Below are 15032 nucleotides of genomic sequence, written 5' to 3' on the forward strand. Positions count from 1 at the left end.
AACCTAATTTTAATTGGGGCGTCGATTCGGACTCGAATAATTTTGGATGTCATTTTCAAGAATCTATAATTTTATCGTGTTTTAGTAGTGTTTATGTTGATCTTGATACTAAAATTGAATTATTAATTGGGTGAGGTTTAGTTAGTAATGAGTGCGTAGTGGGTTGATTTATAAATTATATTAATAAATTAAATTATAGTTGAACGCCAAGTATTTTAAAAAATATTTAAAGAGTTTAATTTTAAAACAATTAAAAAAGTGATCAATTTTGAATCCAAAGGTGGATGACAAGGGTATTTTGGAGCTAATAGTGGATGAAATGGACATTTTGGAGCCAATATGTGGATGAAGAGTAATTTTTTTACCATTTTCAATACTTTAAAGATGTTTTAGGCCTTCCCGTTTTCTTATTGGTTCATTCTAGGGGTGGGCATAAACACCGGAAAATTGAAACACCGAACCGAATTGAAATTATTCAAAATTTTGGTCGGTATTTCGATGTTTGGTTTGCTATTCGGTTTACTTTTTTATATTTTTTGGTATTTCAATTCGGTTTTCGGTACGTATTATTTTGGTTTTCGGTATTTTAGTTTAAACCGAAATAATATACTATAATTTATAATTTTATATTATATTAATTAATAATTATTAATATTAAATAATTTTTTTAAAAAAGAAACCCTATTCCTCTCTCTTTCATCTTCCTCCTGACTTCCTCTTTCATCCTGACTTCCTCTTTCATCTTCCTCTTCTTCCTCTTTCAGGCAGCATCTGCAACCGCAGACACCCGCCAGCAGCAGCAGCGTCGCAGCCGCTTGCCAGCCAGCATCCACATTCGCATCCGCGCCGTCCGCCAGCAGCAGTCGCGCCGTCCGCCAGCCATCAACAGCCGCTAGGCTCCAGCAACAGCAGCAGCCGTCCAACGTTCGACGTCCGGCGTCCAGCCCACTGCCCAGTCAAATTTGTTTTTGTAATTTTCTTTTTTGTTCTTGACTTCTTTCGTTTTTTTCTTTCTGATTTTGTTTTTATTACTAGTTAGTGTGAATTTATTGTGAATTTTTTTTATATATATAGATGGCTGAACAAAAACAATTAAATATGGGTGTAGCTGATCAAAGTCGAATAAGTATGGCTGATTCTACAGATAATACACCTAGTAATAGCAATGATCCATCAATTGGCACAGAAATAACAAAAAAAAAAAGAAAATCATCTTAGATCTCTTGTTTTGCAACACTTTGAAAAGGTTTTGAAAATGGTGCATTAGTTAAAGCAAAGTGCTTACATTGTAAACAATACTATGCTGCCAATACAACAAGAAATGGAACAAGTGGACTAAAACAACATTTGACTTATTGGTGTAAAGTGTATAAACCCCCGACTGTTGCACCCGGTATATTCAAAAATTATTAAATATTCAAAGTAACAATTTAGAGACTTGTAAATTTGAGCAAGAGATATGTAGGAGAACTTTAGTTGAGATGATAATTTTGGATGAACTACCTTTTAGTTTTGTTGAAAAAGAAGGCTTTAAAAAGTTTATGAGTAAAGTCCAACCTTTGTTTCATATTTCTTCTCGTAGAACCATAACAAGGAATTGTTATGAAGTTTATGGTGAATTGAGAATAAATTTGAAACAATCTTTAAGAGAAATACAATAAAGAATTTGTCTCACTACAGACACATGGACTTTGGTGCAAAGAATCAATGTTTGACTGCTCACTTTATTGATAGAGATTGGGTGCTTAGTAAAAGAATATTGAATTTTTGTCCTATCACTAGTCATAAAGTTGAGCATTTGGCTGAGTCTATTAGTAATTGTTTACTTGATTGGAAGTTGGACAACGTTTTTACTGTTACGGTTGATAATGCCTCTTCAAATGATGTGGCGATTTTAGAGTTGTCCAAAAAATTAGATATGTGGGGAACTAATTTGATGGAAGGTAAGCATCTCCATGTGAGATGTATGACTCATATACTTAATCTAATTGTACAAGATGGTTTGAAAGAAATTGGTTCTTCTATCAAAATGGTGAGACAAATGGTGAAATATGTTAGATCATCTTCTTCAAGGATAAGAAACTTCTTGAAATGTGTTGAAAGGCAAACTATAGAATGTGATAAGATGTTGTCTTTAGATGTACCTACTAGGTGAAATTCCACCTACTTGATGTTAGACACAACAAAAAAGTTTGAGAAGGCTTTTGAGAGGTTTGATCTTTATGATAGTAATTTTAATTCTTTTCTTGCTACTGATGTTTGTGAAGATGAAAGTATCGCAAGTTCAATTCAATATGAAGATTGGGCTAATGTCTCAATGTCACAAAGTTTCTTGAAAAAATTTATGAGCTCACTTTGAAAGTTTCAGGTTCACGGTATGTTACTTGTAATGTTCATTTTGAAGATATATGTGAACTTGATGCTTATTTGAAATTATGTATGGCAAGGATGACCTTGATTTGAGTAAAATGGCTTCGGGAATGAAAGAAAAGTTCAAGAAATATTGGGGTACTCCTGAAAAAATGAATAAAATGATTTTTATTGCTTCTGTTTTGGATCCTCGCAATAAATTTGTGTATGTTAGTTTTGCTCTTGAAGAATTAATTGGGGAAGAAACGGGAAATGTAGTGAATACGAAAGTAGAGGCTTACTTGAGGAATTTGTTTGCGATATATGTAAGTAAGTATGGAAAACATTCCAAAAGTCAACCATCTTCATCTGACTCATCTGATTCTTCTGCTTGTGGTATTTCTCAAAATGTGTCCAAAAATTCTTTGAGAACTAAGTTGCACATGAAGAAACAAAAGAATGATTCTGGAAGTTTAGGTGTTAAATCTGAGTTGGATAAATATCTTCTTGAAGACTAAGAACCTGAATCTAGAGATTTTGATATTTTGAGTAGGTGGAAAATTAATTCTCCTAGATTTTCTGTACTTTCACACTTGGCTCGAGATGTATTGGCTATTCCTATGTCGAGTGTGGCATCGGAATGTGCATTTAGCACCGGTGATCGTATTCTAGATTCCTTTAGAAGTTCATTGACTCCCAAATGTGTGCAATGTCTTATTTGTGTCCAAGATTGGCTTAGACAAGAAACCAAGCCTATTTATGTTGAAGAAAGTTTGGAGTTTCTTGAAAAAATTGAACTTGATAAGACTTTTTATTTTTTATTTATTTTTGGAAAAAATAAAATACTTATTGTGTTGTATTTTTGTATGACATGTTTCTTTTTCTTATTTATAGAGATGACAAATAGTGGAAGAAACTCTTCCATTCTCGATCTATGATTGACTTGCAAGCGGTGAGTTTAATACATCATTTATTTAATCATATCATTTTTTAATCTTATCAGTAGTATTCTAAGTTTCTAATATGTTTATATCTTAAAAGGTCCAAGGGTCAAGACAATGAAGAAATAATTTTGTTGGCACGTGACACTTGAAAGTTGAAAGCAATCTCATGGAAGAAAGTCAAGAAATTCAGTATTGTTGTTTGTTATTGTTGACGTTTGAATTGAAAGTAATCTCATGGAAGAAGACAAGAAGTTTAAAATACATTGTTTGTTGCTTATTATTGTTAATTATAAGCTCATGAAAGACTTTATTGTTACTTGTTAGATTGTTATTATGAAGACATTAATTACAAATCTACAATGCAACTTTTGTTTTAGTGTCATTGTTAATTAAAAATTGTGTGTTTTAGTGACATTGTGAATTTAAATTTTGTGGAGTTAATGCCTAATGACATATTGACATATTGATATTTGGTAGTAAACTAGTAATGCACTTCTTTGATGTATTGTCTATTTTTACTTTTTAGCCCATTAAGTTGAAAAATTAAACAAAAAAATTGTAAAGTTTAAAATTTTAAAAAGCCCACTAAGCAGACCCTTTAAAAACCGAAAAGAAATAACAAAAATCGAACCGAATCGAAATATTTCGATTCGATATTCGATAAACAATTTATAAGAACCAAAAATTTAAAAAAAAAACTAAAAAAACCTGAAATATCGAATGTCCACCCCTAATTCATTCAAAAACTAAACCGTTAAGGATTAATAATCAATAAATTGAAAATCAATGAAAAATATCTTATTGATCTGATTATGAATTTAACATATTGAAATATTAAAAATCAATAATTAGTAAACCGAAAAACCAATAAACCAAATCAATAATAAGTGAAACCGAATCAATCACCTAACAACACAAAATGAGAGGCCAAGATTAGGATATTCGGACATAGATGTATACATCCTGCCTTTTGATTGGTGGAAGATGACAACTTTTCGATGCTAATTGGATCACATTACGTGTAAGTTATAAGTTATAACTACACTTCAACCCATTTCTAGGTACCTCATCTGGCTAGGGTTTCATTTGGATCAAAGAGCATATTCTCCAAATTCTTCCTCATACATCCAGTTACCCATTTTCAGCTTATCTATAACCAGACACACCAACCCAATTCAAAAAGGAACAATCTTGATCAACCCCAAGTCGAGAAAACATCAATCATGGCAACCTCTGAGATTTTGCAGACCGAACAAGATCTTCTCATGATGTCTTCCCTTTTTGATGATTCCAAAGGTGCAAACTTTGCCAATTTATATCAAAGAATACACCATAGCTCTGCATTTTATGTGTTTTCTTGATCTGGGTCACTCTTATTTTTGTACTAAGAATCTGATATCTAACAGTTTATGATTTTGAGATTCGTTCGCTTTCTAAAAAGTGAATTTGATGACCCTCTGCTATTTTCAGTTCATTTTGTTATTGGCTAATTGTTGTGGTGATCTGGAAAAAAATAGTAATTTTTCCCAAGGGATGGATTGCAGGACAAAATGTGAAGTCCCGAGGGTTTGACATCGAGAAAAAGATCGAGTTTCTTGAAAGCTTGGCTGGAAAAGTAATTTTCTGCATCTTTTTTGGAAGTCAGTTTATTTTATTGACATGTGTATTCACGACAATTTATTTTAGGAATTAAAAATTTCTGTTTGTTTTATATCTGCAATTCATATCATAGCTTGATTGGTAGTTTTGGATAAGTGCATGATGAGCTCTTCAATGGGTTTATTATGTAATTGTATAGTTCAAGAAATGAAAAGTAAAGAACTTAAACAAGAAAGATCGATTATCCAGACTTACTAGCTTGCTGGAAATGAAAATCAATCGTAGTAATCTTTGCACATTGTGGTTTGCTTATCCCATTGTCTAATTAAGTTGAATCTTGCACCTATGTGTCTTAATTGAACATGGACTCCTTTGGTTAGTTTACGGAAAAAATCAGGCTATGCTCGGTGGAGCAACCAAGATACAAGTGTTTTGGGTTGATGATTTCTTTATATTTTGAAACGTAACATGTGTTTCCAGATTTCACGTTTCTGTTTATCCAATTAATATACGTATATATTCAGATGATGTATGTTCCAAGTTATGTATGCCAAATATACTGTTGTTTCAGGTCAGCAACAGAAGAACTCGCAGATGGTTGAACGATCGTCTTTTAATGGAACTTGTTCCTCGTTTAAATGCAGAAGAAATTAGGGGCTTGTTTGCCCCACCACCTTTTGGTAAGATGTCTTTGTAGGTGATGTTGTTCCTGAATTGGTCCTTTATTCTGTTTTCGAGTGATAAACATTTTAGAGTTGATTCCCTTTGGAAGCAAACTATGAGGATAGTTCATCAGTATTCGTTACATTGGTAGAACATAAGGTGCCTATGTATTATAGATGAATAACAAACATGGGTCAATTTGGACAAGGATTGTGGTGTCAGCTGAATGTGCAATTTTAGTTTGTTACTAAAAGCAGTTCTGAATTATCTAGCTACACTTGTAGGTTATGTTTCCACATTCATTGTCTTCACTGAAGTTGAGACATTTTGAAGCAAAAGAAACTTCATTTTAAAGCAAATTCGTAGTCTAGGTTAATTCCTGGCATAGATTATTTAGCACACATGCTTCAATATAATTAAGCAAAAAAAGTATTAGAATACATAAGATTTTTCCAGAGGAGCAGTTGTCATCTTTCCCTTTTTCTGCTCTAAACATGATACTGTGGTGGTTTTCTGTGTCACAATTTGTCTATTTGCAGAGCACGAAGTATGTTGCTATTAAGTAGGGAAAATATTAAGAAGAAATGCCTGTATTGTTGGACCGAAAATGAGGAGGGCTTCGAGTTCAAGTATCTTAATTAAAAGCAGAAATACATATGTTCTCTAGCAGTTTTGCGAATGTTGTGATCATAGTCTACTTATAAGTGGTGGTTGTGATTTCAAAATCACTATTTGTCTTAGTTTTTGAGAAGCTGTTTGTCTGTTCTTCCTCTTTTGTCAACTTAAATACTTGTCAATTGAACTTTGTTTAAAGAAAAAGTACTTCTCCATTGAATTTATTATTCAGCCATTTCTTGGTGAACATGATCTGCCATAATCTCTTCGACCCCTTTATATGTGCCATAATAGAGAGAGATTTGGTAGGAAAGTGGAAGAGAACTTTTTGTTTATGATAATCAAAAGGAGTGGGAAAGCTGCAGTAATTCTATAATGTTATTTCTGATATAAACTAATGTCTTATCTGGATTTCCTTTCCTGCAGGTGATGATGTGCCACTCTCAGTATTTTGCATGACAAATGTGGAGGAATGGGACAAATTCAGGAATATAGACATGGATAAAGAGGTTTTTATTTTTCCTATATGTTACAGTGTGTTCTCTTCATTTATAATCTGGCAACATTTACTTTTGAGCGTTTATTGTAACAATAATGACTTCTTTTGATGCTATGCATTGTCAATTTCAATCCCTTTCTTTATGGGTATTCTTTCATAGGTCTTTCTTCTTACAGTTGCAAGAAAGTATAATGGTTAATATTACCATCTACATGCCTATTCATGTCTATGTGGTCCCTAGGATCTATTTCATTGCTTGATTGTGATTTCCTCGCCTATCTGGAAAATTTTCTAAAGACTCATAATCAACTCTCTTGCTTCGGCCAAAATTTTGAAATCTATATTCCATACTTCTCTCTCTCTCTCTCACACACACACACACACACAAATAAGAGTATCATCCCTTTATTGGTTGGTTCTAGGCTTCTAGCAGACAATTCTTTTAGGTCTGTTAGAAGTGGAGGACTTACATCAGGGCATGTAGAAATGGCTAGTGTGCTGAGGCTACTAGAAGCGGTAGTCCAACTTTGTTATAATATTCATCAGTGCATCTTTCACATTTTCTTGGAGTTCAAATTCATTGAACTATTCTAATTTTATATTTTGAGTGTTACTTCATTTATCAATAAATGTTTCAAACATTATTTTGACATTTTATTTCACTACCATAGTCATAAATAATAATATATAATTCAGGTAACATCATAAGTACAGTGTTTGGTCAAACACCAACATATACCATGAGATGAATTGAGTATTTGTTTGGGTACAAATCTGATTTCTGTTATGGTGCCTTTGCTTTTTTTTTTTTGCACTGAATTCCTTCGCACAATTTAGTGAGATGATAGGCATTCTGTTATATTGACTTGAACTGAACTAATTGAACTGCAGTTAGATTGATGATTTTAGTATGTGAAATTCATGGTTAATTCTTGATGTATGTCTTCACCCACCCGTTTCAGAAGTTGGCAGCTTTTTTAACTTACTGAGTGATACTCTTTCTTGGAATTTTCCTTAATGAGCAATAATGATAAGGTTGCAGTGTAGCAAGATTGTCTATTACCATTAATGAGCTTTTATATGCTCTTGTTTGGTTAGGCTTCCATGATGGATGCTCTTGAAGGCAAAACATCAAAGCGAAAGAGTTGTGTGGATAATGATAAGGTTGCAGTGTTGACTGCATGGCATAGAGTGGATTGTCGAACAAGAGATGCAATTAGGCGCAACTTTCTTCCTGAGTTGGTCAACAACTATGAGGTATTCCTGAGAACTATTGTGGGTTTGTTCTTCTATATGCATTGTAACTGAATGAAATGCTATTTAGCTATTGCATCTGTGTTGCTGATCTGAAGGTGTTGCAACAGACACCTGCTCAACATGTAATAAAGTTTTGATAGAAGCTAAAGCTTGTTGAGCTTCCAAGAGGCGTGGCCGAGCGATTGAAAAGTTAGAGTGACAAACTTGGGAACTCATATTGGAGTTCTAGTAGAGGCAGCAATAAGTAAATTCTTCTAATCTATCTAAGCTTTCATGGTAGAGTTACGCCATGCTTGTGCTAGTAGGAGATAGCAGGTATCCCATAGGTTAGTCAAGAGTGCATATTTGCCCAAACATCATCGTGTATTAGAAAAAGAATAGTACTTAAGGTGGTTGTGTGTGGCTGATTGGTTAAGTTGGGAACTCTGAAGCTGCAAAATAATCTACATGCCTCACATGGAACAACTTAGATGTCTTCTCCATGATACTCAAGTTGGAATTATTGTAGTAAGGAGACATACAAAGGGTTTTCATTTTGTCTTTTCCCTAAACTATACTTTAGAGTGGGTAATTGATCTATGCTTGCTGCAGCATTAGGAGTGCTCCACTCTCCTCTCTTCAATTGTTATCTTATGGTGCTGTTCAAGATCTCGGTTTTCTTGTGACTCATGAATCGTGATCATTTGACAATACAAAGTCAAATTATGCATTTCATTTGTTGTGAACAACTGTAACTTTTTATGGAATATTCTTGGTGTCTGCTATCCTTTCATACCCTGTTTCCTTTTCCCTTTCATGTCTTTTAGTTGGTCTCAGATCCTTTGCACTTATGCCTTGTGTGATAATCTCTTAACTTGCCTTAGCCCCATGATATTTCTGATAGTGTGTTGGATTCGTTTTTTACATTTTCATTTTTTTCCGTTGCATCTCCATTCATTCTCTTGCTTCTCCTTTTGCTTCTGTTAGTAAAAGTTAGCAATATTTTACTGTAGCAATGTATACGAGCATTTGTGAAGGAGAGTGATCGAGATGTGCTGGTGATACGTGTTCAAGACCCCTTCCAGCGATTATTGCTGCATGGTGTTTGTGAGGTATACTTTTTGTGGATCAATAATATCTACAGTTTGCAGCACGCCAGTCATCTTATGAATGTTTAATTGTTTTGGACAGTTCTACAACCTGATATCTGTAACAACCTCCGAAACAGAAGGTAACAAGGCTGTGAAAATGACTAGGATAACGAAGAAGAAAGCTGGTTCAACTGATCTTCCAAACATAACACTCTGCGACTTTCTGAAGATGGCAAAAGAAGGGAGTTGGTGATACATTTTGCCAGTATGTGGCTGTTGTATAATTACTATGTTCATTATTTCAATTTACTCATTAACATCAAATATGGTTGTTCCCTCAGCTATCCCGACGTCTGTACTAATAAATCAATGACTGAATTGGGAAATGTCTTATTTCTAGGTGCTCTTGTTAGGCCAAGGATGGTTGTAAAAGGGAATCCAAATTTCCTTTGTATATATTTCAGAAATAAACATGCCTTGTAACTTTTTACTGCATTTCTTTCTTTGTTGCTCTTACATCTCACTTAATGGTGGTATGAGGTCTATCTGCGGAGACAAAAATAATATGTGATTTCTTTCTTTTCCATCTTTTCTTAGTTTTGGTGTATAGAGTTACAGAGTTACATGGTATCATTTGTTTGGTGGGCGATGAAAGTTAATTAGTCGAGGTATGTGTAAGCTGACACAAATAGTACTTGCCAAAATGAGATCAATTTATGTTCACGATGGAGATGTAATCAGATAAAATTGCAAAAGGATTAAATTACAGAGACACCAACTAAGCTACACTTTGTATTATACTAATTTTAAGTTGAGGGTTTATATGAAACAAACTCTTTCGTCCCTATGAGATTAGGTAAGGTATGCATATACTTTAAACTCCACTTATCAGATCGTTCTATTAGTCAATCAATGAAATAATTAAAAAAAAGAGTGAAGGTTAGCAACTGCAATTTGATAACTTATATACTTGATCCCCAAGTAAAACCCACCATTGATTGACTGAGAGTGACCTTTTTTTTTTCCTTTCTATAACTATAACGTCTTCCTTGATTAATCTTCTGTGTTTTGTACAATGGCCAAGAAATTAGTGAAATACTGTGTGGTAATCTCTCTTAATTTCCATTTAATTGAATGAATGTTATAGTAGTATTTTAATTATGTTTTGTTGGTTTGTGTAATTTACTCAGGTGGATGCCTTCACTGACACAGCATTCAAAGGGAACCCAGCTGCTGTTTGCTTATTGGAAGAAGAGAAAGATGATAAATGGTTACAATCTGTTGCTGCTGAGTTTAATCTCTCTGAAACTTGTTATCTCATTCCGCTCATTGAACCTGCTAACACAAACCCCAGATTTGGCCTTCGTTGGTTCACTCCTGTTGACGAGGTTCAATTTCTTCTCATTTTAATTTGAACAATCTTCAAACAAATGTTGAAATATAAAAATTTGGAGCTCAATCCTTCTGATAATTTGTACAATTTCAACTGCGGAATCATTAAACATTTGATTTTGCGCTAAAATTGGGGCAACAATCTCACTTGACTCTTCCTATTAGGTAGGTATATCGAAAAAATCTGTATGCATTGCTTGCTCAATTGTTAATCTTTCCTGCAAGTTGCCCTTTTCTGAGTCTTCGAAAATTGTGCAAAACTTACGATAACCAGACCTTGTTACTTTCCCCACCTTTTTAGTTATGGGAGAAGTTAGAGAACAAAGATTGGAGCTCATCTTACTGAAATTTGGAGGAAATGACCACTTACCAATCAAATAGAAGAAATTGACTTTATCATTTTATGCCTCATTAGCATTTTTCAAAAGCAAAACCCGATTTTTTCCTTTTGAATGAGTGTATATTATTCAAGTATTTTGCTTTTTTTTTTTGCAGGTCGATTTATGTGGGCATGCAACACTAGCAGCAGCACACTTTCTATTTTCGTATGGCCTGGTTAAAACTGATACTATTGAGTTTTCAACAAGATCAGGAATTTTAATTGCCAAAAAAGTACCAGAACCAAAAGTTTCAAATTCTCAGGACGATTGGCCAACTGGTTACTCAATTGAATTGGATTTTCCTGTTGTCCAAGTAGCCGAGACCAATTTTAATGATGTTCTTGCAATTTCAAAGAGCTTGAATGGCGCATCTGTGGTTGAGATCTATGAGACATCAATGGGTGATCATTTTGTACGTACTTTATCCAGTCTTTGCTTTTATATTGAAGGAATCCTGTAAAAAAATTCATGCAAGTCTACTTTACAAATTTTTGTGGAACAAAAAAGAAATTTCTTTCAATATCACGAGAAGGCATAGTAGTCAAATTAATTTAATTTAGCCCTTTCTAGGCATGTGAAGATAATTTCATGTTTTTTTTTTCTTCAGATTTTGCTCCCATCAGGGGAGGAAGTGGTCGAATGCCAACCTCAGATTGATCTTATACAAAACTGCCCAGGCAGAGGAATAATCATAACCGGACCTGCTCCACAGGGTTCCGGCTTTGATTTCTATAGCCGTTTCTTCTGCCCAAAGTTTGGAATCAATGAGGTAACTGCCAACACTTGAATATACTGTGAGCACATATAAGTATTGTATTCAAGCAGATCATAATCACTGAAAAGGGTAGTGCTGATTTTTCACAATCTAGATAGTTAAGCGAGTCATACAGATATTATTTATTATATCTTCGACAACTACAGATGCAAAATCTATATGTTGGTATAGCTGATGCATCACAGAGATCTCATGTGTTCTCTCCTTGCATGTATTTTTGTTTTTCCAAACAAAACTTTTCAGGATCCTGTTTGTGGAAGTGCTCATTGTGCCTTGGCTCCTTATTGGCGCAAAAAGCTTGGCAAATGTGACTTTGTTGCTTTAGCGGTACTTACTCATTCCTCAAAACACGACTGAAATACTTATTCATGTGTTTGTGCAATCTGGGACTACTTATATTAACCTCATAGTTCTCTTTGCCCTATTGATTTTATTGTATTGTGGTCCAGGCCTCACCTAGAGGTGGCGTCGTGAAACTGCATCTAGACGATGAGAAGCAGAGGGTATGTCTGAGAGGGAAAGCTGTGGCAGTCATGGAAGGTTCTCTTCTAGTCTAATGTTAGCAGTTGAAATGGTCTTTGGTATGAGTTCAGTGTGACTTCTGCAGCAGTCTTCTGTTATTTATGTTTCCAGTGTGTTTAAACCTGTTCTGTGTTTTTCCTTCACTAATAAACATCTCCAGTTTCTCAACCATCACCAGTTCATTAGCCTACAAGTAGTGCAAGTGTTTTGGTTAATGTGAAATTGTGGAAAGCTATGATAACCATTACGTGCGTTTCGTTCTCTTCGATCTTCTCTTATTCAGGCTGTGATGCGTATATCTCGCTCTATTTATATTTAAGCTTTACTGTGGCAAAATCTATACTCATCCAACAATAACTCTCACCTGTAATCCGAGTAGGTGTGTCTCCCAGAGTGATTGATTCTGATGCACTACTTTCTAAATAGTTTATCGGTTCTGAACATCAAATTTCTTTATTCTAGCTGCAATATCATATTTGATTATTAGGACAAGCATTACATCATTGACAACATAGACTATATTGATTACATTAATAAGGACACATTGAATCGATCTTCAAAAAGATGATCTGGTACAAGACGGGGATCGATTTCTACAGATTTTGAAATATGTGCAGTTATAGAGTCGGATTCTGAAAATGAGAGTCGAATAAGAAGGCTGTGAGACATGGACTTGGGTTTGAAACTGTAACTCTGAAGCCACTGCTGGGGTTTGAAACTGCAAAAGATTAAGTTGGGGCAATCTGTCTGACAGAACCCTTTTAAGTTGTACATATTGCACTTGGTAATAAAATTCTTTATCTATCCCCAAAGAAGAGTTCCAAATATCAATAATTAGATCTGGAGCATTTTCATAATAGCTAAGTTTATTGGAAAAAGTAGGGGAACCATCCACAAGGTTTTCTTTAACATTCTTTGTGTACAAGTCGGAATCAAGTTATATGAATACATTATACAAGAAAGAACTACAAATCTCATACTAAATACAACAAATACGATGAAGAAAACAAAACAAATCATGACGAGGCTTTCATCATTTCGATCCATGCACTCGGAAGAAATTACAGAATTAGCTTCCACTTCCTGTAATAGAATAGTCCAAAACAAGTTTAGGTTGCATCTCCTAAAATTTTCATAAAAACAGTATATATCACTACAAAAATTAGTACAAGAATTATCAACAACGTAGATGCAAGTGAATCATCATGTCACGACCTGAGCCTACATTCTGGACGTGGCCAACACTCTAGAACCATTGTAGGTTCCCAAGAGAACCTTGGCCTGTCTGATTATAGACATGAGACTCAATATGATATGCGGAAGCCTTAAATAGATGAGCATTTAAATCATTTGATTTATAGTTTTGAAACACTTCTTGGAATACTTGGCATGAATAAGTTCCAATAAAATCATTGGGTTAAAACATTAAAACATCTGACTCTCTGCCTATCTATGAACCCTCTATTGTTAAAGATCGGGACAAGACCCAGGACACCTCAATGCTACTACACATAATATAAAAGTGGAGTCCTCCGGAAGCCAGAAGGTCTCATCAAAAGCTATCAATAAGTGTGAAGTGATCTAAATGGAGTGCCTTTTGATGATCCCAAACACATGTATTTGCATCATAAAAAAAGATGCAAGTCGAATGACATCAATACATTGAATGTACGAGTATATAATATGGCTGAATAAACAATTAATTGAACCGAAGGACTGAAAACAACTCAACTGAACCAATACATGAACGTGAAGTGAAAACCATTTAAGCTTTACAATAGGATATGCAATAAAATCAATATGAAAATAATATACTTTGTGGAAAATTTCTCAAATCGACAACCATCATTATGAGCCTAACAATGATACAACGCATCACTCATGTTGCAAGGGTCATTCTATACTTTGCGGGGTATAGGATGATATTGCAACTATGGAACCATCTTATAGTCTTTCTCCGAAGCAGTGAGGAGTCACACGAAGAATTAGTACTATCCTATCCTGCACTGTCTACGTAGTTCATTGGGACTTTTGAGTTATTAAAACTCTTATCCAATTCGGTGCTCGATACTACTTCCAAAATAATCAATATCAATTATGCTCAATTAACTTTACAAAGAAAGAGACTATTACTTTATTTTACTTTTCACTTTGTCCAATTACCCTTTACAAAGAAATGGACTATTACTTTACTGAAGTACTTTTCAAAAACATTATACTCTTATTTTTTCTCAACGGTGAAATAGTACCTATGAGTTCATTTGATTCTTTCTTAAAAGACTCTATTCAAAACTTGCATTTAAAATATATACTTATGGACTTATCTTTCAAGTCCAAGACCGATGTATAAAACTGGGAACTCTAATACTTCTCTAGAAATAGTACTCTCTTTCAATATAAAAATGATACATTGGGAACCCTTTAAGTTCCCTTAAATACTTTTTCAAAATAATGCTTATAAATTTTTTTCTTAACCTCACTAAGTTTGAATGTGCACTAAAATAAGTGATTAGGTTATGCAGAAACTTTAAAATGTAAATGGAGCCTATAAGAGCTAATACAGAGAAGGAAAACGTGGTCACAACTTAGAGGAGCACGCGTCAGATGAAAAAGGAAAAAAATCGACCTATCGACCCTTGGCGCACTGCTGGTGTAAAGCGCTAGGCCTGGACTTCAGAATTCAAACCTGGGTACACTACTTGCACAGGGCGTCAGACCTTGAACTACTGAATGCTAACCTTGGCGCTTTCTTGGCACGCCGCCTCAAGGCCCTCTCCAATATCCCTGATGAAGTCAAGTTAAATTAGGACAACATATTAGTTTGTATTTGGGAGATTTTCCCTGAACTCTACTTATCTTTCAAACCTAATATTAATATATGAGTAACTTTTAAAATTTATTTTGAAAACATAACCTTACTAAGTCAATAGGGTTCATATGATACTAAGCATTAACAATATTATAAGA

General features: G+C 34.3%; 1 protein-coding gene across 4 annotated transcripts; it reads left to right on the forward strand.

Annotated features, from left to right (window-relative positions):
* The first annotated feature begins 4205 nt into the window (after window positions 1-4205).
* Window positions 4206-12236, forward strand: LOC101252813 (uncharacterized). 4 transcript variants are annotated; one of them, XM_019215668.3, is made up of 11 exons: window positions 4273-4589; window positions 4838-4908; window positions 5464-5572; window positions 6597-6679; window positions 7768-7926; window positions 8919-9017; window positions 10187-10384; window positions 10884-11180; window positions 11376-11537; window positions 11787-11870; window positions 11993-12236. In XM_019215668.3, the coding sequence occupies exons 1-11, from the start codon at window positions 4517-4519 to the stop codon at window positions 12098-12100; spliced, it is 1443 nt and encodes a 480-aa protein (XP_019071213.1). In that variant the 5' UTR covers window positions 4273-4516; the 3' UTR covers window positions 12101-12236. The 4 variants fall into 4 exon arrangements, with proteins under 4 accessions (XP_010326360.1, XP_019071213.1, XP_010326361.1 ...); XM_010328058.4 differs by lacking the exons at window positions 10187-10384; window positions 10884-11180; window positions 11376-11537; window positions 11787-11870; window positions 11993-12236 and adding an exon at window positions 9097-9491 and having other exon boundaries at window positions 4206-4589; XM_010328059.4 differs by lacking the exons at window positions 4838-4908; window positions 10187-10384; window positions 10884-11180; ... (1 more) ...; window positions 11787-11870; window positions 11993-12236 and adding an exon at window positions 9097-9491 and having other exon boundaries at window positions 4280-4589.
* The last annotated feature ends 2796 nt before the right edge of the window (window positions 12237-15032 follow it).

Source organism: Solanum lycopersicum, chromosome 9 (assembly GCF_036512215.1).
Source record: "Solanum lycopersicum chromosome 9, SLM_r2.1".
Taxonomy (NCBI): Eukaryota; Viridiplantae; Streptophyta; class Magnoliopsida; order Solanales; family Solanaceae; genus Solanum; species Solanum lycopersicum.

Excerpts from the sequence above, each read along its gene's own strand:
- LOC101252813 (XM_019215668.3), top strand. The coding sequence starts at position 4,517 with ATGGCAACCTCTGAGATTTTGCAGACCGAACAAGATCTTCTCATGATG. Across the intron at positions 4,909-5,463 it reads TTGAAAGCTTGGCTGGAAAA|GTCAGCAACAGAAGAACTCG; the intron begins GTAATTTTCTGC and ends CTGTTGTTTCAG. Across the intron at positions 10,385-10,883 it reads GGTTCACTCCTGTTGACGAG|GTCGATTTATGTGGGCATGC; the intron begins GTTCAATTTCTT and ends TTTTTTTTGCAG.